The sequence below is a fragment of the Eleutherodactylus coqui genome, chromosome 1 (assembly GCF_035609145.1).
Source record: "Eleutherodactylus coqui strain aEleCoq1 chromosome 1, aEleCoq1.hap1, whole genome shotgun sequence".
NCBI lineage: Eukaryota > Metazoa > Chordata > Amphibia > Anura > Eleutherodactylidae > Eleutherodactylus > Eleutherodactylus coqui.
The window spans coordinates 42,596,107-42,619,408 of record NC_089837.1 but is presented as its reverse complement, the minus strand read 5'-3'; the positions used below and the strand labels follow the sequence as shown (position 1 = coordinate 42,619,408).

The window sequence follows — 23,302 nt, the reverse complement described above, 5'->3', positions numbered from 1 at the left end:
AACATTATGTGATTGTTTTAATCTAAAGGTCCCCAGTGCACAGGCAAGCTGAGTCAAGTGGTTTATAGTAGAGCAACAAGTAGGAGAATGCCAGCTCTGCAGAAAGACCCCTGTCCACAGCAGTGATCAAGAAGCCAGTCTGCTTCGAAACACTTAAAAGCATGGATAGAAATCTTTTATAACATGTAATTTTATATGTTTGGAATTAAAAATGTGAGTGTGTAGGAGAGATGTGATTTCTTTAGCTAAACACAGTAAACCATATTTTACTATTAGTTTGTATTGTCACCTACCCCTCTGCTCTCTATACAGTTCAATGACCACAATAACTCATCCCCCTCCTCCACATCTTTGTGTCTTCTGTCAGTCATTTGACAATGGGAAGGGAGACCCCTGGTGGCCATCATTGTAGAGGGATTTTCAAACACAAAAGCATCATTTATGGCAGGAGGAGAGCACATGGTCCATCTAGTCTGCCCTTAAATTATTACCTTTTTATTCATCTTTTATGGTATATATATATGTTTATCCCAGGCAGATTTACAGTCACGTACTGTTGATTTCCCAACCTCTTGTGCTGGAAGGTATTTTTTTGCCAGCATCTTCCTTGCCTCTAGTAAAATATTTTGTGACATTGCTTCTGATCTCAAGTCACACTGATTTAAGATTGTGCCTCCTTGTTCTTGTGTTTAGTTTCTTTCTTCCGGTTTAAGGCTGGGTTCACACTGGGCGGAATTGCCGCTGAATTTCTGTGCAGACATTCTGCACGGAACTTCTGCCGGCAATCTTAGACCTGAGCCTAAGCAGCAAAGTGCACAAGATTTGCAACAATCTCATCTGCATGCTGCACACAGTCCATTGTGGCCAAGCCACGCTGAAACTGAGATTGCAACAGCTGAGCCTAGTGTGCCAAAGTGAGGGAGACCATGCGGGTTGCAGAAGAGTTGTCACAGATGGCTCTATTACCTCTCTCAACAGTGGTGATAACAATGCTCTGCTTAGGGGTTGTGCAGTGACTCCAGGAACGTACCGTTCTTTGCTTACAGGAACGCCTGTTTTGCCACGCGTGACGCGAGTACTCCAACTGGACCCTCGGGATAAAATGCCGATTAGATAACTGGGCTGAGTCCAGTAGAATTAAAGCAATCTGAGAGTACGCAGATTTACTAAAGTGGTATTTTGTCCAACAATTGAATTTACAATGTTCACAACGGTACGTTGGAATGGTACAAGCAGATTCAGCAGTAGGCAAACAATTGAACACGGTGTAGAATACAGCAATTCTGACTTGATTAAAAATTTACTTAAATGCGCTCTCCTTTCCTTTTCTCTGAATTGATTTGACAGACAACTTCCCCACTAGTTGCTCTAGCTGAAGGGATAATGGATTCAGTAAAATGTAGATGAGTCACTAGACTAGTCCTGGCTTTGATTTCACCAGGTAGTGTAAACTCACTGTTTTGTAGAAGACCGACCTCGGAAAGATCCTCCTCTCTGTCTCTGCTGTGGAACGCCAAGGGAGGGGAATAAAAGCTCGCTGAATCCTGAGAAGCAACGTGCTGCAAATTGCTTTCTCTCTTGTACCAGTATCTCCTCCCTCTCAGACACAACCTGACTACAACTCCTCTCTCCACCTCCTCTAACTACCTTCTCCACTAACTGTCCCCTGACTCCTCCTTTTATCACCTTTTCTCTGTCCTGCACTTTCTGGACTCCTCCCCCTCTGCATAGGGATTCCTGTGGTTGCTTTCCCACCCTTGCACTCTGCACCAGTGAGTTTGAAGCTAACTATCAGCCAACAGGACACTAGCTGACATCAGACTAAACTCTTGGCTAAGCAGAGAGACGGGGAGAAACAGGGTCTCTCCTATGGACGACAACCTCTATGTCCATGGATGGCACATAGACAGGTGTGACAGGACAAATGTTGCTGTGAGTGCTGTGTAGACCCGCTGGGCCACTACAACATACTGCGCGGAATTGAAAGCTGTGGCATGTCAATTGTATCACCGTTTACGCTGTTGGCTCTTTACTCTCTATAGGGAGAGATGGCCACAGCGGAATACAGGCAGAAAAGCGGCTTCAAAACCGAAGTCGAATGGCTCAGGTGTTGAAGTTGCCTTTTTGCTGCAGAAATCTCACAGAATTTCCGTATTGTCCCATTGCGGACATTCCATGAGATTTCTGCCCCGTGTGACCCCGACCTGAAGGTTTTCATCACGTCCTCCCTCTCCCTTATTTCTTATAGGCTATACAAATTAAGTATTTTGTCTTTCCGGATACGTTTTGTGTTTTCAGATCTTTTACCATCTTTGGTCTTGTATTTTTTATCAATATTCATCTGTACATGAAGTTTCCAGAACTGAACACAGTATTCCAGATGTGGTCTCACCAGAGCTCTATACAGCAGGATCACAATCTCTATATTCCTCCTTCAGTAGGAAGTTAGAGTTCAGTCGTTTACATGTTTCTCTATACACAGGATTACACAATAGTGAAGAAGACATCGGGTGATGGTACGACTCCCAACAGTCCTCTCCATGAGTCAGTAGGATGGAGCAGGAGCCAGAGCCCCATCACAGAGGCTCCTGCTCACTTACCGATACATGAGCAGAAGATCCTAAAACTCACCAACAAGATCACTGAGCTGCTGACTGGAGAGGTGACCCTGCTGGGAATGTTGGGAAATTATACAGTAACAGCACTAGAGGTGTCTGGGTAATGACGGTATCATTGTGTTGTCAGGTTCTTATAAGGTGTCAGGATGTCGCTGTCTATTTCTCCATGGAGGAGTGGGAGTATTTAGAAGGACACAAGAATTTGTACAAGGATGTCATGATGAAAAACTACCAACCTCTTATATCACAAGGTAAGAAGAGACATACAGAATATATATTATAAAAATTAAAAACATATATACACAACCAGCATATTTTTCAGACTATTTGATGCACTTTTTATCAGAAAAAAATCCTGAAAGGTTTATGCGTCCAATAGTCAAATCTTAACCCCTTAGTGATCAAGCCTGTTTGTGCCTTAATGACCAGGTCAAATTTTTGGAAATCTGACATGTGTCACTTTAACATAGAATAACTCCGTAACGGTTTTGCATATCCTGTAATTCTGACATTCTTTTTTCGCCACATATTGTACTAAATTTAGGTGGTAAAAACAGACCCATAGAATTTGTGTATATTTATTAACCCCTTAGTGACCAAGCCTGTTTGCGCCTTAATGACTAGGCCAAATTTTGCAAATCTGACACGTGTCACTTTAACATGGAAAAACACCAGAAAGGTTTTGCATATCCAAGCGATTCTGACATTGTTTTTTCGCCACATGTTGTACTTCATTTAGGCGGAAAAAAAGACCGATAGAATTTGTGTTTATTTATTAAAAGCGCCAAAATTGGGAAAATTTTGAAAAAATCGTCATTTTTTTCACATTTCCAACTGCAATATCTCAAATATGTGCAAACATAATATAGACATTTTTGCCAAGATATATATTTCTATCCATTTACTTTATTTTGGGCTCACATTGGAAAAACTTTCGTTTTTTTTTTTTAACCATTTAGGAGACGTACAAATTTAACGTTACTTTTCAGCATTTTGAGGAACACTTTGTTTTCCTACACCAAGCCAAGATTGGAAAGGCTCATAGGAGTCAAAATGATAGATACCCCCACAAATGACCCCATTTTAAAAACTACACCCTTAACGTATTCACTGAGGGGTGTCATGAGTATTTTAACCCCACAGTTTTTTTTTAGGAGTCAATGCAATTTAGAGGAGAAAAACTAAAATTTCATAGTTTTGCAAATATGTCATTTTAAAGACAGGACTTTTTTCTATAGTACACAAGAAAACGAAGATTTGCACCCCAGAATGGATACCCCTGTTTGTCCCGTGCTCAAAAACATACCCATTGTGGCCCTAGTATTATGTCTGGATGCACAATGGGGCCCAAAATGAAAGGAGCAACGGGTGGCTTTCGGAACAGAAATTTTGCTTAAAGGAGATTTAGTCCCCATTGCCCACTTGTAGAGCCATTGAGTGACCAAAACGATGGAGAACCCCCACAAGTGACCCCATTTTGAAAAGTAGACCCCTTAGCGAATTGATCTAGGGGTACGATGACTTTTTTGACTTCACAGTTTTCGAATGATTCTAAGCCAAGCCGAAGAAAAAAAAATTACAATTTTCATTTTTTTGGTAATTCTGTCATTTTAAAAGCAGTTTTTTTGTACAGCACATATATGAATGAAGACTTTCACCCCAAAATGGATACCCCCGTTTGTCCTGTGCTCAGAAATATACCCATTGTGGCCCTAATATTATGTCTGGATGCACAATGGGGCCCAAAATTAAAGGAGCAACCGGTGGCTTTCGGAACAAATTTTGCTTGAAGGAGATTTAGTCCCCATTGCCCACTTGTAGAGCCATTGAGTGACCAAAACGATGGAGAACCCCCACAAGTGACCCCATTTTGAAAAGTAGACCCCTTAACGAATTTATCTAGGGGTACGATGACTTTTTTGACTTCACAGTTTTTAAATGAATCTAAGCCAAGCAGAAGGAAAAAATTATGATTTTCATTTTTTTGGCAATTGTGTCAATTTAAAAACAGGTTTTTTTTGTACAATGTATATAGGAATGAAGACGTTCACTCCAAAATAGATACCCCCTGTTTGTCCCGTGTTCAGAAACATACCCATTGTGGCCCTAATCTACTTAAAGGAAACATGGCTAGGCCTATAATGGAAGGAGCACCCGTTGGATTTCAGGGTACAATGGAATAAATTCCAGGCCCCATTGCCCACTTATAGAGCCATTGAGCGGCCAAAATGATAGAGAACCCCCACAAATGACCCCATTTTGAAAACTAGACCCCTTAACAAATTCATCTAGGGGTTTACTGCGTATTTTGACCCCACAGTATTTGAATGAATCTAAGCAAAGCAGAAGGAAAAAATTACGATTTTCATTTTTTTGGCAATTTTGTCAATTTAAAAACTGTTTTTTTTTTTTGTACAGTGCACATAGGAATGAAGACGTTCACCCCAAAATGGATACCCCCGTTTGTCCTGTGTTAAAAAAAACATACCCCTTGTGGCCCTAAACTACTTACAGGACACATGGCAAGGCCCATAATGGAGGGAATGCCCGCTGGATTTCAGAGTACAACTGAATAAATTCAAGGCCCCATTGCCCACTTATACGGAAAAAAAATTGACTTCCTAAAAATAACCCCCACCCCCGCCATCCCCATTTTTTGGCATTCCCCAAATATTAGATAAAGGTAATAATATAAACTGCGTTTTATGTCCGAAGACAGGGGTAATTACGGAGGCTGGGTGGGTTAGGCACATGGGGCAAGAAAACCGGGTATCCCCCCTCCTCTCATGCTTTTTTGGGGGTATTTCGTGACCTCAGCGGTGGGGATGGGGTGTAAAAAGTGGCGTTTCGTGAGTCTTCGTAAGCTTGCTGAGGTGTGGCGGTCTCACACAGAAGACGCTCAACAAGCTGCTCCTGGAACTGCAGGAAGGCAAGCGTTCCCGGGGCTTCTTGTAAAATACGTATCACAGGTAGCGGTCTGAATAACGCCGGGCTCACACGGATGTAGGTGGAATCCGCTTGCGGAGGCCTGCAGCGGATCCCAGCTGTGACTTGGTCACTCTCGGTGACTTGGTCGCTGGGAGCAAGGAAATTTTAAGTTTCCTGGGCTCCCCGACTCCTGCGCATGTGTCCGGTGTTTTGCCGGCGGTCGCACAGAATTCGGGTAAGTTCACGGATGAGGATCACGTCAGGGTGCAAATACGGAGGCCTCCGGTAAAAAGTTTCATGTCTTCTCACTGATCGCATCGGTGAGGGGAGATGAAACTAACTTTTTTAAAAAACTTTTACGTGATCGCCATTATCCATTGGATAACGGCGAACACGTGATCAGGAACCACTCACCGCAGCCCCCAGTGACATCTCCAGTCTCTTGGCTCAGTTTTGTAGCCAGGAGCAGGGAGATTTTAAGTTATCCTGGCAATCCACAGCTTTTGCGCATGCGCCTGCCGCTTTGGCGACGGCCGCGTGCGCAGAAGCTGTGGTAAGGTCCGCGGATAAATCCGGGAGCCTTAGGTATGTAATTTCATCCTCCTGATATGATCCGTGAGGGGAGATGAAATGTAAGCGTTTTAAACTTTTTTTTTTTTTTACTTTTTAAACTTTTTTTAAAAACTTTTTTGCACTTTTTTTTTACTTTAAATGATCACTACTATCCATTGGATAACAGTGATCATCTTTGCAGTGACATCCCTCTGCTCTTGGCTACACATGGCAGCCTGGAGCAGAGGGATTTTAAATTTCCCGGGTCCTGAGCCTCTCTGTGCACGCGCCCGATGTCAATCATTGGGCGCTCATGTGCAGAAGGGGACTCAGGTCCCGGAAGACCGGGACACAACGCTGAGGACCGGGGGTGAGTATTTTCACCTCCCCTCATGGATCTGATCCATGAGGGGAGGTGAAATTAACTTTGTTTACTTTTTTAAAACTTTTTCGCGATCGCCGCTATCCGCTGGGGGACATCCCCTGGTTCCCGCCTACCTTTAGGAGCTGGGAACCAGGAGATTTTAAACTCCTCGGGGCTCCCATTCTTCTACGCATGCGCGTGACGTAATTCGTCTGGCGCACATGCGCAGAAGAGCCGCGCCGGGTCCCAGAGGACCCATTCTCCGCGGCAGACATCGGGGAAGCCCGGTAAGTACTTTCAGCTGCCCTGATGGATCCGATCCATCAGGGTAGCTGAATCTTTAACTTTTTAAACTTTTTTTTACACTTTATTGCGATCCAATGGATAGCGCCGATCGCAATGCCGGGGGCTGATATTAGTGCCGAAACGCGTTGCAAGACTTTTATATGTTTTTATGTACAATTGTACAATTAAATATATTATATTATAACTGTGGAGACTCGGTAGTTTCCCTCTTTGGATTGCAAGACCCTGAAGAAAGAGCGCAGGAGGAGTTTTTTCTATTTGCTGTATTTATGTTATTTTTGTGTTCCAGGAACACCTTGGTGTTTTATGTTACATGCCACTATACTGTTTTAGAAAAATTGATAAAATACTGAATGAGAAGAAGCAGAGATCCAAAATGGAGTTAGACATGTTTGTATCAAGGCCTTCTTGTCTTCAGGTCCCAGTAAAAAACCAACTTGTTTAAGAAATGTTAACATTAGAGATGAGCGAACGTACTCGTCCGAGCTTGATGCTCGTTCGAGTATTAGCGTGTTCGAGATGCTCGTTACTAGAGGCGAGCACCACGCGATGTTCGAGTTACTTTCACTTTCATCTCTGAGACGTTAGCACGCTTTTCTGGCCAATAGAAAGACAGGGAAGGCATTACAACTTCCCCCTGCGACGTTCAAGCCCTATACCACCCCCCTGCAGTGAGTGGCTGGCGAGATCAGGTGTCACCCAAGTATATAAATCGGCCCCTCCCGCAGCTCGCCACAGATGCATTCTGACATAGCTCAAGGAAAGTGCTGCTGATGCTGGAGCTGCTATAGGGAGAGTGTTAGGAGTGATTTTAGGCTTCAAGAACCCCAACGGTCCTTCTTAGGGCCACATCTGACCGTGTGCAGTACTGTTGAGGCTGCTTTTTGCAGTGTTGCACCTTTTTTTTTTGTATATCGGCCGTGCAGAGCATTGCGTCCTCAGTCTGCAGTAATTTTACATAGTATAGGGCCAGTAGTGCTGAGGCAGGGACAGTGAAAAACGTGAAAGACATATACTGTCTATATAGGCAGTGGGCTTTTCCCAAAAAATTTGGGACAAAAAAATATATTTGGGCTGCCTGTGACCGTCCTGACTGTACTGCTGGGGGTAGTAGTCCTAATTAATACGCAGCCAGCTAAGTGTTACAGCAGGCTTGCGCAAAATTATTTCCTGGCTCTGCGTTGCCCGTTACATCATTGCTGTCATCCTGTCCAGAGGGAAACACTCTGCACTGCAGTAATTTTACATAGTATAGGGCCAGTAGTGCTGAGGCAGGGACAGTGAAAAACGTGAAAGACATATACTGTCTATATAGGCAGTGGGCTTTTCCAAAAAAAATTGGGACAAAAAAATCTATTAGGGCTGTCTGTGACCGTCCTGACTGTACTGCGTCTCTGCTGGGGGTAGTAGTCCTAATTAATACGCAGCCAGCTAAGTGTTACAGCAGGCTTGCGCAAAATTCTTTCCTGGCTCTGCGTTGCCCGTTACATCATTGCTGTCATCCTCTCCAGAGGGAAACAGTCTGCACTGCAGTAATTTTACATAGTATAGGGCCAGTAGTGCTGAGGCAGGGACAGTAAAAAACGTGAAAGACATATACTGTCTATATAGGCAGTGGGCTTTTCCAAAAAAATGTGGGACAAAAAAATATATTTGGGCTGCCTGTGACAATACTGAGTGTACTGCGTCTCTGCTGGGGGTAGTAGTCCTAATTAATACGTAGCCAGCTAAGTGTTACAGCAGGCTTGCGCAAAATTCTTTCCTGGCTCTGCTGTGCGTTCCGTAAGCGAAGTCAGCCTCCAACCACAGGCCAATAAGCGGCACATTTAATTACAGCGTTCTGTTTCTGCACTACTCGTAATACACCATGCTGAGGGGTAGGGGTAGGCCTAGAGGACGTGGACGCAGGCGAGGACGCGGAGGCCCAAGTCAGGGTGTGGGCACAGGCCGAGCTCCTGATCCAGGTGTATCGCAGCCGACTGCTGCGGGATTAGGAAAAAGGCACGTTTTTGGCGTCCCCACATTCATCTCACAGTTAATGGGTCCACGCGGTAGACCTTTATTAGCAAATGAGCAGCGTGAGCAGGTCCTGTCGTGGATGGCAGAAAGTGCATCCAGCAATCTATCGACCACCCAGAGTTCTGCGCCGTCCACTGGTGCAACTCTGAATCCTCTGGCTGCTGCTCCTCCTTCCTCCCAGCCTCCTCACTCCATTACAATGACACATTCTGAGGAGCAGGCAGACTCCCAGGAACTGTTCCTGGGCCCCTGCCCAGAATGGGCAGCAATGGTTCCTCTCCCACCGGAGGAGTTTGTCGTGACTGATGACCAACCTTTGGAAAGTTCCCGGGGTCCGGGGGATGAGGCTGGGGACTTCCGGCAACTGTCTCAAGAGCTTTCAGTGGGTGAGGAGGACGATGACAATGAGACACAGTTGTCTATCACTCAGGTAGTAGTAATTGGAGTAAGTCCGAGGGAGGAGCGCACAGAGGATTCGGAGGAAGAGCAGCAGGATGATGAGGTGACTGACCCCACCTGGTTTGCTAAGCCTACTGAGGACAGGTCTTCAGAGGGGGAGGCAAGTGCAGCAGCAGGGCAGGTTGGAAGAGGCAGTGCGGTGGCCAGGGGTAGAGGCAGGGCCAGACCGAATAATCCACCAACTGTTTCCCAAAGCGCCCCCTCGCGCCATGCCACCCTGCAGAGGCCGAGGTGCTCAAAGGTCTGGCAGTTTTTCACTGAGAGTGCAGGCAACCGACGAACAGTGGTGTGCAACCTTTGTCGCGCCAAGATCAGCCGGGTAGCCACCACCAGCAGCCTCACCACCACCAGCATGCGCAGACATATGATGGCCAAGCACCCCACAAGGTGGGACGAAGGCTGTTCACCGCCTCCGGTTTGCACCACTGCCTCTCCCCCTGTGCCCCAACCTGCCACTGAGATCCAACCCCCCTTTCAGGACACAGGCACTACCGTCTCCTGGCCTGCACCCACACCCTCACCTCCGCTGTCCTCGGCCCCATCCACCAATGTCTCTCAGCGCACCGTCCAGCCGTTGCTAGCGCAAGTGTTTGAGCGCAACCGCAAGTACGCCACCACGCAACCGCACGCTCAAGTGTTAAACGTGCACATAGCCAAATTGATCAGCCTGGAGATGCTGCCGTATAGACTTGTGGAAATGGAGGCTTTCAAAAGCATGATGGCTGCGGCGGCCCCGCGCTACTCGGTTCCCAGTCGCCACTACTTTTCCCGTTGTGCCGTCCCAGCCCTGCACGACCACGTCTCCCGCAACATGGTACGCGCCCTCACCAACGCGGTTACTGCCAAGGTCCACTTAACAACGGACACGTGGACAAGCACAGGCGGGCAGGGCCACTATATCTCCCTGACGGCACATTGGGTGAATTTAGTGGAGGCTGGGACAGAGTCAGAGCCTGGGACCGCTCACGTCCTACCCACCCCCAGAATTGCGGGCCCCAGCTCGGTGGTGGTATCTGCGGCGGTGTATGCTTCCTCCCCTAAACCACCCTCCTCCTGCTACGCAACCTCTGTCTCGCAATCAAGATGTGTCAGCAGCAGCACGTCGCCAGCAGTCGGTGTCGCGCGGCGTGGCAGCACAGCGGTGGGCAAGCGTCAGCAGGCCGTGCTGAAACTACTCAGCTTAGGAGAGAAGAGGCACACGGCCCACGAACTGCTGCAGGGTCTGACAGAGCAGACCGACCGCTGGCTTGCACCGCTGAGCCTCCAACCGGGCATGGTCGTGTGTGACAACGGCCGTAACCTGGTGGCGGCTCTGCAGCTCGGCAGCCTCACGCACGTGCCATGCCTGGCCCACGTCTTTAATTTGGTGGTTCAGCGCTTTCTGAAAAGCTACCCACGCTTGTCAGACCTGCTCGGAAAGGTGTGCCGGCTCTGCGCACATTTCCGCAAGTCCCACACGGAAGCTGCCACCCTGCGCACCCTGCAACATCGGTTTAATCTGCCAGTGCACCGACTGCTGTGCGACGTGCCCACACGGTGGAACTCTACGCTCCACATGTTGGCCAGGCTCTATGAGCAGCATAGAGCTATAGTGGAATACCAACTCCAACATGGGTGGCGCAGTGGGAGTCAGCCTCCTCAATTCTTTACAGAAGAGTGGGCCTGGTTGGCAGACATCTGCCAGGTCCTTGGAAACTTTGAGGAGTCTACCCAGATGGTGAGCAGCGATGCTGCAATCATTAGCGTCACCATTCCTCTGCTATGCCTCTTGAGAAGTTCCCTGCAAAGCATAAAGGCAGACGCTTTGCGCTCGGAAACGGAGGCGGGGGAAGACAGTATGTCGCTGGATAGTCAGAGCACCCTCCTGTCTATATCTCAGCGCGCTGAGGAGGAGGAGGTGGAGGAGCATGAGGAGGAGGGGGAAGAGACAGCTTGGCCCACTGCTGAGGGTACCCATGCTGCTTGCCTGTCATCCTTTCAGCGTGTATGGCCTGAGGAGGAGGAGGAGGAGGATCCTGAAAGTGATCTTCCTAGTGAGGACAGCCATGTGTTGCATACAGGTACCCTGGCACACATGGCTGACTTCATGTTAGGATGCCTTTCTCGTGACCCTCGCGTTACACGCATTCTGGCCACTATGGATTACTGGGTGTACACACTGCTCGACCCACGGTATAAGGAGAACCTTTCCACTCCCATACCCGAAGAGGAAAGGGGTTCGAGAGTGATGCTATACCACAGGACCCTGGCTGACAAGCTGATGGTAAAATTCCCATCCGACAGCGCTAGTGGCAGAAGGCGCAGTTCCGAGGGCCAAGTAGCAGGGGAGGTGCAGAGATCAGGCAGCATGTACAGCACAGGCAAGGGAACCCTCTCTAAGGCCTTTGACAGCTTTCTGGCTCCCCAGCAAGACTGTCACCGCTCCCCAGTCAAGGCTGAGTCGGCGGGAGCACTGTAAAAGGATGGTGAGGGAGTACGTAGCCGATCGAACGACCGTCCTCCGTGACGCCTCTGCCCCTTACAACTACTGGGTGTCGAAGCTGGACACGTGGCCTGAACTCGCGCTCTATGCCCTGGAGGTGCTTGCTTGTCCTGCGGCTAGCGTCTTGTCAGAGAGGGTGTTTAGTGCGGCTGGGGGAATCATCACGGATAAGCGTACCCGCCTGTCAACCTACAGTGCCGACAGGCTTACACTCATAAAGATGAACAAAGCCTGGATTTCCCCAGACTTCTCTTCTCCACCAGCGGACAGCAGCGATACCTAAACAATACGTAGGCTGCACCCGCGGATGGAAGCATCGTTCTCTATCACCATCAAAAACGTGGACCTTTTAGCTTCATCAATCTGTGTATTATATTCATCCTCCTCCTCCTGAAACCTCACGTAATCACGCCGAACGGGCAATTTTTCTTAGGCCCACAAGGCTCAGTCATATAACTTTTGTAAACAATTTTTATACGTTTCAATGCTCATTAAAGCGTTGAAACTTGCACCTGAACCAATTTTTATTTTAACTGGACTGCCTACAGGCCTAGTTACAAATTAAGCCACATTAACCAAAGCGATTAATGGGTTTCACCTGCCCTCTTGGTTGGGCATGGGCAATTTTTCTGAAGTACATTTGTACTGTTGGTACACCAATTTTTTGGGGCCCTCGCCTACATTGTAATCCTAGTAATTTTTAGCCCACCTGCATTAAAGCTGACGTTACCTCAGCTGTGCTGGGCACTGCAATGGGATACATTTATGTACCGCCGGTGGGTTCCAGGGAGCCACCCATGCTGTGTGTTTCCACAGGGACTTCACATTAGGGATTTGTACCTGCCAGTGTCTATGTATTAAAAACCCCGGTCAGACTGGGGCATGCAGTGTGGGCCGAAGACCACCTGCATTTAACATGACATTACATCAGCTGTGCTGGGCACTGCAATGGGATATATTTATGTACCGCCGGTGGGTTCCAGGGAGCCACCCATGCTGTGGGTCCACAGGGAGTTGTAACTGCATGTGTTTACTTCTAAAGAACCCCAGTCTGACTGGGGCATGCAGTGTGGGTCGAAGCCCACCTGCATTTAACATGACATTACCTCAGCTGTGATTGGCAATGCAATGGGATATATTTCTGTGCCACCGGTGGGTTCCAGGGAGCCACCCATGCTGTGGGTGCACACGGAATTCCCATTGCGGAGTTGTACCTGCCTGTGACGATTTATAAAAAACCGCGGTCTGACTGGGGCATGCAGACACCTTGACAGAATGAATACTGTGTGGCACATAGGTTCCCCATTGCTATGCCCACGTGTGCAGCTCCAGATTGAGGTGGCACAGGATTGGATTTCTCATTGCTTCTGTACAGCATTGTGGGCTATTGCCCCGCCCCTTTTAAAGAGGGTCGCTGCCTAGCCGTGCCAACCCTCTGCAGTGTGTGCCTGCGGTTCCTCCTCGTGGCAGACGCACTTATAAATAGACATGAGGGTGGTGTGGCATGAGGGCAGCTGAAGGCTGCGCAGGGACAATTTGGTGTGCGCTGTGGACACTGGGTCATGCAGGGGGGGGGGGGGTTAGGCAGCATGTAACCCAGGAGAAGTGGCAGCTGAGTGTCATGCAGGCAGTGATTGTGCTTTGTTGGAGGTAGTGTGGTGCTTAGCTAAGGTATGCATTGCTAATGAGGGCTTTTCAGAAGTAAAAGTTGTTGGGAGGGGGGGGGCCCACTCTTGCCGCTATTGTGGCTTAATAGTGGGACCTGGGAACTTGAGATGCAGCCCAACATGTAGCCCCTCGCCTGCCCTATCTGTTGCTGTGTCGTTCCCATCACTTTCTTGAATTGCCCAGATTTTCACAAATGAAAACCTTAGTGAGCATCAGCGATATACAAAAATGCTCGGGTCGCCTATTGACTTCAATGGGGTTCGTTACTCGAAATGAACCCTCGAGCATCGCGAAAATTTTGTCTCGAGTAACGAGCACCCGAGCATTTTGGTGCTCGCTCATCTCTAGTTAACATCTTATATAGCATACAAATATATCACTGTTACTTTATATAACCATAAAGCCTTTATGTAAAAATCATTTAGAAATTTGTTGACTTCATATTACCTTTAATTTGATGCAGAAGTTATGAAGCAGCATGTAGTTTCCTTATGAAACCAATTTCCTATTTTGAGTCTAATTAATATTAGTTTTTCTAGCGCCAGTGTTAAGATAACACTCTCCGTCCTTCCCGGTGACCTTTCACCATAACTCTAATTTTTGTGAAGTTTACCATAACTCCTTTTAATTTGGAAACCCCCTGCTTCTTTGTCTTGTGTTGAAGTTATTGACATTATACCAAAGAAGTCCATCTTGAAAATTAGCAGAAATGCTGTGGAATGTCTGCTCCCTGATTCACAGCGGAAATACTCCAGCATTTATAGGACAAGACATGTGGAAGAGATTTCCGAAATCAGACATTTTCCACAACAAATCTGCAGCATTTGTTAAAAAGCGGTGCTGATTATACCTCGGCAGCATGTCTATTTATGCTGTGGATTTATACTGTGGAATTCAGCCATTGGAATACAAGGGTTAAATCCTGTAGCATTTCTGCAATTTAAAGCGTATTTGCTGTGAGTTTTCTGCTGTGGAAAATTATCAGCAGATATTAGTATGAAGGGGCCCTAAGAAATCCTGTTTTACTCAATGACATTTTCACTTGCAGTATACTTGCCTTGCTGTGAACCAATGGATGTATCCATGTCTCAGTATAATATATACATCAGCAAGCATTTAGTCTGCTGTCGCTGCTTCAAAGCATCAACATTTTAATCAGAACCTGCAGCTCAAACTGCATCAAAAACCTAAAGTATTTCCAGCGTGGGGCCTTGGTCAGACAAGTATTTTTTTTGCGCACAAATAGCTGTGCAAAAAAATCGTGGCTCGCACATGTAAAAATTGCATGAACGGGCAACGTTTCATGCACAGAAGACCCGAGCTTCTTGCACATGAAAATCACTCATTCACTGTAGCAGCTGTGCTTTAAAAAGTGCAGTTGCTCCAGGAGAAGAGAGAAAAGAAGATTTGCAGCTCTTTGGAGATTTCCCAGGAGCAGGGAGAGAGAGCGGAGCGGTGAGGGGATTAACCCATATCATGGAAAGACAGGATGGTGCTCTGCTCTCTCTCCCTGCTATGGGGGATTAATCCATAAGGAATATACCCATAGCTAGAGAGAAGGGGTGGAGCTTTAGGGCTTTTCACAGAGATTCAACATAGAAACACCTCATTGTAGAGTGTTGTTGATAGAGGTTGGTCTCTCTAGCCCCGCACCTTCCTCCCACGCTCTCGGGGAAACCATTGGGGAAAGCTCTGTAACACCGCACCTCTCTCTCTGCTGGGAAATTGCCCAGAAGCGGGGCTGGAGGAATACCTTGCTGCTTACAGCAGGACATTATAAGTTTTTCTACTTTGTGATTTGAAGATAAAAATATATAATGTAATCCATTTTAATGTAATCCTAACAGATTATCCCACGGAGAACTCTGATGGAAAATTCATGTTATCGCCTAATTATGTAGTAGAAGACCATATTGTTCAACACTCTTCAGGAGAAAAGCTCAATACTTTTCATGTACAGCCAGGACATCACAGTTTAGATAAGAGACAATACTCGTGTTCAGAATATGGGAAATGTTTGACAGATGAAGCAAATTGTATTATAGATAACAGAAGGCACAGAGGAAAGAAGCAATTTCCATGTTCAGAATATGGAAATTCCAAACTCAAAGATCATCTGACAATTCATTCTGAAGAGAAAACCTTTTCTGAGAAATCAAATCTGATTAAACGCAAAGAATGTCATAGAGGAGAGAAGTCATATTCATGCACAGAATGTGGGAAATGTTTTAGACAGAAAGCAGCCCTTGTAACACATGAGAGAAGTCACACAGGAGAGAAAACATTTTCATGTTCAGAATGTGGGAAATGCTATAGACAGAAAGTAGCCCTTGTAAGACATGAGAGAATTCACACAGGAGAGAAAATATTTTCATGTTCAGAATGTGGGAAATGCTTTCGAGAGAAAACACACCTTGTAACACATGAGAGAATTCACACAGGAGAGAAAACATTTTCATGTTCAGAATGTGGGAAATGTTTTAGACAGAAAGCAGCCCTTGTAACACATGAGAGAATTCACACAGGAGAGAAAACATTTTCATGTTCAGAATGTGGGAAATGTTTTAGACAGAAAGCAGCCCTTGTAGCACATGAGAGAATTCACACAGGAGAGAAAACCTTTTCATGTTCAGAATGTGGAAAATGCTTTGGACAGAAATCAACTTGTATTATACATCAGAGGATCCATACAGGAGTGAAGCCTTATTCATGTTCAGAATGTAGTAAATGTTTTAGAGACAAATCAAATTTTACAGAACATCAGAAAATTCACACAGGAGAAAAGCGATACACATGTTCAGAATGTGGGAAAGGTTTTACACGAAAATCACAACTTGTTAAACATCAGATGATTCACACTGGGGAGAAGCTGTGTTCATGTTCAGAATGTGGGAAGAGTTTTACACGAAAATCAACTCTTGTTAAACATCAGATGATTCACACTGGGGAGAAGCCATTTACATGTTCAGAATGTCAGAATAGTTTTACAGATAAGGCAAGTCTTGTTAAACATCAGAGGACTCACACAGGGGAGAAGCCATATTCATGTTCAGAATGTGGGAAGAGTTTTACAAATCAGTCAAATCTTGTTAAACATCAGAGGATTCACACTGGGGAGAAGCCATATTCATGTTCAGAATGTGGGAAGAATTTTACAAATAAGTCACATCTTGATAAGCATCACAGAATTCACATAGCAAATAGGCCATATTTATGTTCAGTATGTGGAAAATGCTTTGCTACTAATGAAAAATGTGGGAAGCATCAGAGACGTCACCATGGGAAGAAGCTGTTTTAATCTTTTTTAGTGTAAATTGTTTTGCAAGGAAATTTGCAAGCTCATCAGAATTCACATAGAAAAACAATATTTTTGTATATTGGAATGTGAGAAATGTACCATTAATGTACTGAAAAGTTTTTTCACTTTTTTGAGCAGAATGTACGACAAATTCAGTTTTTTTGGCGCTTCATTTTTAAATAATTTACTGAATAGCAAACATAATATAGTATAATTTAGTCACAGAGGCAAAAAGTCTAAATTTAAGTCAAATGCCCTTCACAGTTTAGACAAAATTAAAATTTACAAATTTTTATTAAATAATTCCTTAAAAGATCAACATACAGGGCACACCGTGAAGTCCTCCAGGAGAAAAACGGATACTGAGTCCTGGACAAAAACGACAGACTTATATAACAAACACAAATCTAGAACAAAGAATTCCCCATCCAATAGTTTGCATCAAAAGGTATATAGATAAGACACTTAATGGTCAGATGAATAGGTATATATCAAAAATATGTCCTCTATCTATAGGCTTGGATATATACAGCCAAAATTGTTTGTATACTAGGCACGTATATAGATTTTAATACAAAATATGCAAGCAATTGTTGATATTTGGGGGTCAATCTAGAGTTTGAACTTTTCAGCAATGATAAATTCTTTATGATTTATATTTTCTCTAGAGTAGTGGGAGAACTTTTGTTGTGGTAAGGCTCAGAGCTTATAAAACATTGTCAATATATATTCTTTTCACTTTCAGATATTATTAAATGATGATAAACTCGTTGTGTGTTTTTCTTTCCTATATATGTTTTCCAGATATTATTAAACATTGATAAGCTCGCTGTGTTTTTTACTTTCAACGCGTTTCACAGCTAGATATTAGCGGATCATCAGGAACCCAATGCGCTTTATATTGTGAATATCTGTTTTTTATAATAGATTGATTTGGGGAACTTCTGATTGGGTATAGAAAAACAATCTCGATGATAGATGGTCAAGATAAGTAAATATTCTGCTATCCTACTAGGCTGTTGAATACAAGTGGCTATCTCTATTGCATTGCAAGATAATAGGTCTGCAGTAGAAATAGATAATATACGCTCAGGCCATTAATTCCAATTCATTTGATACATAAAGAATCGGCCAGTTCAGAACTAGTTCTAGATAGACAAAGAAGCTTCCATGTATGGAAGAATGTCCTCTGCGGAATCACGTGTCAGGATATATGACTTCCACTTATGGAGAGATACTATCCAGAACTAGCTTCTAACTTGGGTTAATCATTCTGCATGATATACTGCAACTTAGTGAAGGCTCCCATTTCTGCTACATTAGCACTCGGGGTGTAATAGGATAGTGCTATATATACAACTATATAATGCAATACAGAAATATCACACTGCATTGTGTAAGTGATCAGGTGGTCGCATTCTCAAGTTTAACAAAATAAAGAAAATTTAAAAAATCAAGAATCCCTCTTTTTCCATTTATCATGTATAAAAACTATTAAAAAAAGCGTAATTGCTCTAGCCATGTCTGCAACAGTTTGGACTATTACATTAAACAACAAAACAATTGCACAATTCAGTATACGGTTTGTTTTATTCCACTCCACTTCAAAGTTTTCAGCGACTACATGATGGATTAAATAGTCCCCTTTAAAATTATAACTTACCCTGCAATAAAAAGCCCTTCTACAGCTAAGTCAACAGAAAAATAAAAGGTTATGGCTCTTGAAAGGCAGTGCTAAGAAAATAAATACAACTGCTGCTGCATAGGGTAAGGGTTAAAACAGGGGCGTACCTAAAGGCTCAGGGGCCCGGGTACAAAAGTTCAGCTCGGGCCCGCCGGGCCCTTTTTCCCCCTTGCCCTGTACCTATGCTTGATGGCCAATGTCCACATGCAGATTTTATTTATAAGAGAGATCCGTGGAGAGAGAGATCCGTGGAGATAGAGAGAGACCCCTTAAGAGCAGGGGCCGGGTCGCCATTGCGACCCTAGCACCCTCTGCCGAAATGCCTATGGGTTAAAACAAGCTAAGGATAGGTCATCAATATTTTTGCCTGGAAAACCCCTTTAATCCATAAAACAGTTTGTTTTATAGCCTGCCTTCAATTTCCTATTTTATATCATCAACTCACAGCTGTAAAATCATATAGCAATATTCCATGTGATCTAAGTGATCATGATACAGTTTAATCAATATTTAGTTCTTCCACCTTTTCTTTCTCTGCCTGCTTAGATTTAATGCTTAAAAGGGTTGTCCCAATTATTTAAATGATATGCAAACAAGCTCCTCATGTGTTAAAATAACAAACCAGTTTATACTCCTCTTTCCCAGTTCCCTGCAGTGACAGCTACTCTGGGTCTTCCCTCTGACTTAATGTTTACAAGCAGCTTTTATGCAGTACATCATGGGCTGCTGTAGCCAATCACACAGCTCAGCTCAATACCCATACATAGGCTTCTGCAGCCTATAAGCTATGCCAGAGGGGAAACCCAGAGTGGAAGCATAGAACACAGTGGGGAGTAAAACATGTTGTCAGAGTGAAAATTGAAGCCGCGAACATTCTCTACAAAACTGAAAAAAAGCATGTTCCTAGGATAAACCATTCAATTTTTATAGCTGAAAAAAACTGATATATATGTGAAAGCCCTCACTGGCTGACTGACTCACTCACTGACTCGCCACTATTTATCAAACTTCTCAGTGTCCTAGAAACATGAAATTTGGAAAGAGCATTCTTTAAGTCCTAAATAGGAAAAGTAAATCATTCATAACTCGATTTATTCAATGCTAAATGCAAAAATATTGGCACCCCTCTGTAATGTACCTAATCTAATTCTCTAACTTCCCGCTGTCGTACAAACATGAAATTTGGCACAACTATTCCTTAGGTCCTAAATAGGAAAAGTAAAGGAGTCATAACTTGACTAGTCAATGCTAAATGCATAAGTAAGTGCAAAAGTAAGTGTAAACCTATGTAATGTAACTTCTTGGTGTCGTATAAGCGTGAAATTTGGCGCGAGCATTCTTTAGGTCCTAAATGAGGAGAATGGGAGGAGTGGCACATTCTGCAGAGGGACATCAGTACATGAAGCCTGAAGAGAATCTAATGCTCCTCTATGTGTTTACATATTTTATTCCTCGGTTCCTCTAAAGTAATCACAACTTCATAAACTTTTCTATTCCAACAATACATAAACACCTGTATCAAATTAACTCGAGCGAAACCAGGTGTATCTGCCAGTAGATTTATAGATAGATTAATATTAGAGATGAGCGAGCACCAAAATGCTCGGGTGCTCGTTACTCGAGCCAAACTTCTTGTTCTGCTCGAGAGCTCGTTTCGAGTAACAAACCCCATTGATGTAAATGGGAAACGCGAGCATTTTTCAAGGTGACCCATGCTCTGCATAGGGGAGGGTGTGTGATTCACCTGAAAACATCAGAAAGTCATGGAAACACCACAGAGATGGATAGGGAAAAGCAGGGGCAGCATGCATGATGCATCTGAGGCTCCCAGGTCACACTATTAAGCTAAATTGTGGGCAAGAGCCTGGTGGTCACCCTCCTAACAATTTAGTCTTGTTATATAGTGTGGATGAAAAGGACACACACTAAGAATATTTTATGTACGCTTTAAGCCAAAAATAGACAGTGTAAAATGAGTACAGTCTTGTTATAGCGTGGATTGACAGGACACACACTTGGGCCTATTATGCAAATGCTTTAAACCAAAAACATTAAAAAAATGAGAGGAGTTTTGTTAGTTCCTATATAGTCTGTGTACACCAGTAGCAGTATACTGTATATAATCGGTAAAAGTATGCCATATACAGCCAGGATGCTTGTGAATGCTTTGTCCGCACTACTGGTTCCAGACAGCCAAACTGATGATGCACAAAAGTGGAGTTGTAGTCCTAAAAAGGACTGTTGGGTTCTTTGAAGATGAATCCCTACGTAAACGCTCCTTCTAACTTACACTAATGCTCTCCCTCATTCATAGCAGCTCTGTCCCTCAGCTAATCCAGCCTCCATGTGTGGCAAGCATTAGGTGACCTGAGTTTTTATGATCCTAGGTCACCTGATCCGGCCAGCCAATCACTGTTATAGATGTGCACAGGGTTGACACGTCATAGACGGAGGTGCCAAAGCCTTCCCTGCATGTTCATTAGCTAAAAAAGCCGCTAAACATGTGGGAAGGAGAGTAATGAGTATTTTCGATTATGCTAATGCTCGAACGAGCATCAAGCTCGGACGAGCATGCTCACTCATCTCTAGTCAAAACCAAAGACAAATTATCGCAGAACTCTCAGACCCATTCTAGAGCTACTCTGCCTAGAATGTTCTCATCGCAGTCTCAAACAAACCCTCTCTCCCCAACAAACTCTCAAACTTCGCTGGGGGCAGAGGCCTCTTCGCCAAGATCATGAGAGTAGCTGACTATGGACATGAGCTATGTTCACTTTGACCAGTCCTCCATCCTGGATCAAATGAAAGTGATCTTTAAATCTGAACTCTCAGCTGCCATTAAGGAATTCTCGGAGCAAATCCGGGATTTAGGTTAGAGGACGGACGAGCTAGAAAAAAAGACTGACGACATTGTGGACACCATTGAAGTAGACTAGCTATTTAGAGTCCATTTAGAGTCCAAATATGAGGACTTAGAGAAAAGGTCTCGCTGCTCCAATATACGCATTAGAGGCTTACTGGAGTCCATTACAACTCTAAAAGAAACAGCAATCAATCTATTTTAAGCAATTCTGCCACAAATTGATCAAGCATCCTTGAGGATTGATTGGATACATAGGGCACTGGCTTGTCCACCTAACCCGGACCCACCAAGAGATGTGGTCCTTAAACTACACTATTATGAGGTCTGAGATCAGCTGTTATCAGCAGCAAGAAACCTGATGTGGCCCCATCAACCTTGGCTAAGCTGGGAGCCTTCAGGCCGATTATGAAGTCTCTGAGTTTAGCCAATGTAAGATACAAATGGGGTTTTTCATTTGCTCTCCATTTTCAGCATCATGGCAGGGTATATACTCTCAAGTCAATAAAGGAGGCATTTGGAGCCCTTGAAAAAGCGCAAATCCTGGTGGAGAGGCCACATGAGGGTGGTTCTTTGCATCCTCACCCTAGATGGACCTGGAGTATGCCCCGGTCCGCAAGGGTTTCAACCAGGCTCTTCTCTCAAGATTCTGGAGTAGTACATTCAGGTTCCTCATAAAAGATGTTGGTTTATGACTTTTCGCCCAAATAAGAACGGGACTGTGAGCGACTGAGAGGGAGGAGGGTAGAAGAGTCACTGGGCATATCATACTTTAGGCTGAAATATAACATTACCACTATGAGAGTATTGGAGGAGATATGGATTAGTCTACAAGGGCTGATTGCTTTATCGTTATTGATTGTTGAAAAACAAAGCAATAATAGTAGTTTTCAATTTATTTGGACTTTACCAAAGGGACAAAAGGATTCAATAAACAGTTATGGAACACCCTGTGAACCCTCCATGTAGCTGGCAAACACAGTTCATAGGCGAGAGGGTTCACTACACGTGTGATGACAAAGGGCCCCACGTAACGCGGCGCCAGCTTCAAGGACGGGACCCTTAATTTGAGATTTTTAGAAGACAGGTATACCTTCTGTCCCACCCTGTAAGGTTCAGATACTGACAGACTCCTCCAACTACGCAACTGCATACGAGCCCGCGTTGCTACCAAGTTTTTCTGTACCTCTCTCCATACTCCCTGCAGCGTATCTGTGGCGACGTCAGCTGCAGGACAGACAGATGGAGTAGGAATTGCTGTGAGGAAGCGAGGATGCTGACCATATACACAAAAGAAAGGAGATACTCCATGGGAAGAACAAGTGCGGTTGTTTAGTGCAAACTCTGCCAACGGCAGAACTCTGCCCATTAATGAGCCTTTTCGCCAGCAAACAACCGTAAATATTGCACTAAATCTTGGTTCTTCCGTTCAGTCTGACCACTGGTTTGCTCGTGGAATGCTGACGAGAAAGAAAGCGAAGTTCCCAAGTTTCTGCAGAAGGCTTGCCAAAACTGCGACACAAACTGAACCCTGCGATCAGATACAATGTTTTGGGGAACCCCATGTAGGCGAATGATTTCTTTTACAAAGATTTTGGCAAATTCTTTTGCCGAAGGTAGGTTCTTTAATGCCACAAAATGTGCCATCTTTGAGAACCGGTTGACGACCACTAAGAAGATAGTGGTGAACTTCTGGGATTTCAGTAGATTGGTGATAAAATCTACCGATAACTCCGACCACGGACGAGAAGGTAACAGTAACAGTCTCAGAGGACCCTCCGGAGGACACCGCCGACTTTTATTGCGTGCACAGACAAAGCATCCCTTAACAACGTTGCGGATCTCCTGAGACATGCCTGGCCACCAGAAGTGTCTAGAACAAAGATCCAGGGTTCCCTGATACCCTGGATGAACTACGAAAACAGACGAGTGAGATTATTTAATGACTCTGAGACATAAGGTCTCTGGCACAAACCATCTGCCCTCCGGCACCCCTGAAGGAGTGTCCTGTCGACAGTTCTGTAGTTGAGGGACGAAGTTAGATTCTACAGCTGCTACCACCAC

At 44.7% G+C, this 23,302-nt stretch overlaps 1 protein-coding gene across 1 annotated transcript in view; it reads left to right on the top strand.

The window, feature by feature from the left end:
• LOC136607827 (zinc finger protein 271-like) overlaps window positions 1–17,516 on the top strand; it is a 78,529-nt gene extending 61,013 nt beyond the window's left edge. Inside the window, exons 6-8 of the mRNA XM_066589066.1 lie at window positions 2,483–2,662; window positions 2,746–2,869; window positions 15,244–17,516. Coding sequence (XP_066445163.1) covers window positions 2,483–2,662; window positions 2,746–2,869; window positions 15,244–16,694 — 1,755 coding nt within the window. The 3' untranslated portion in view covers window positions 16,695–17,516. The remainder of the gene's footprint in view (window positions 1–2,482; window positions 2,663–2,745; window positions 2,870–15,243) is intronic.
• The last annotated feature ends 5,786 nt before the right edge of the window (window positions 17,517–23,302 follow it).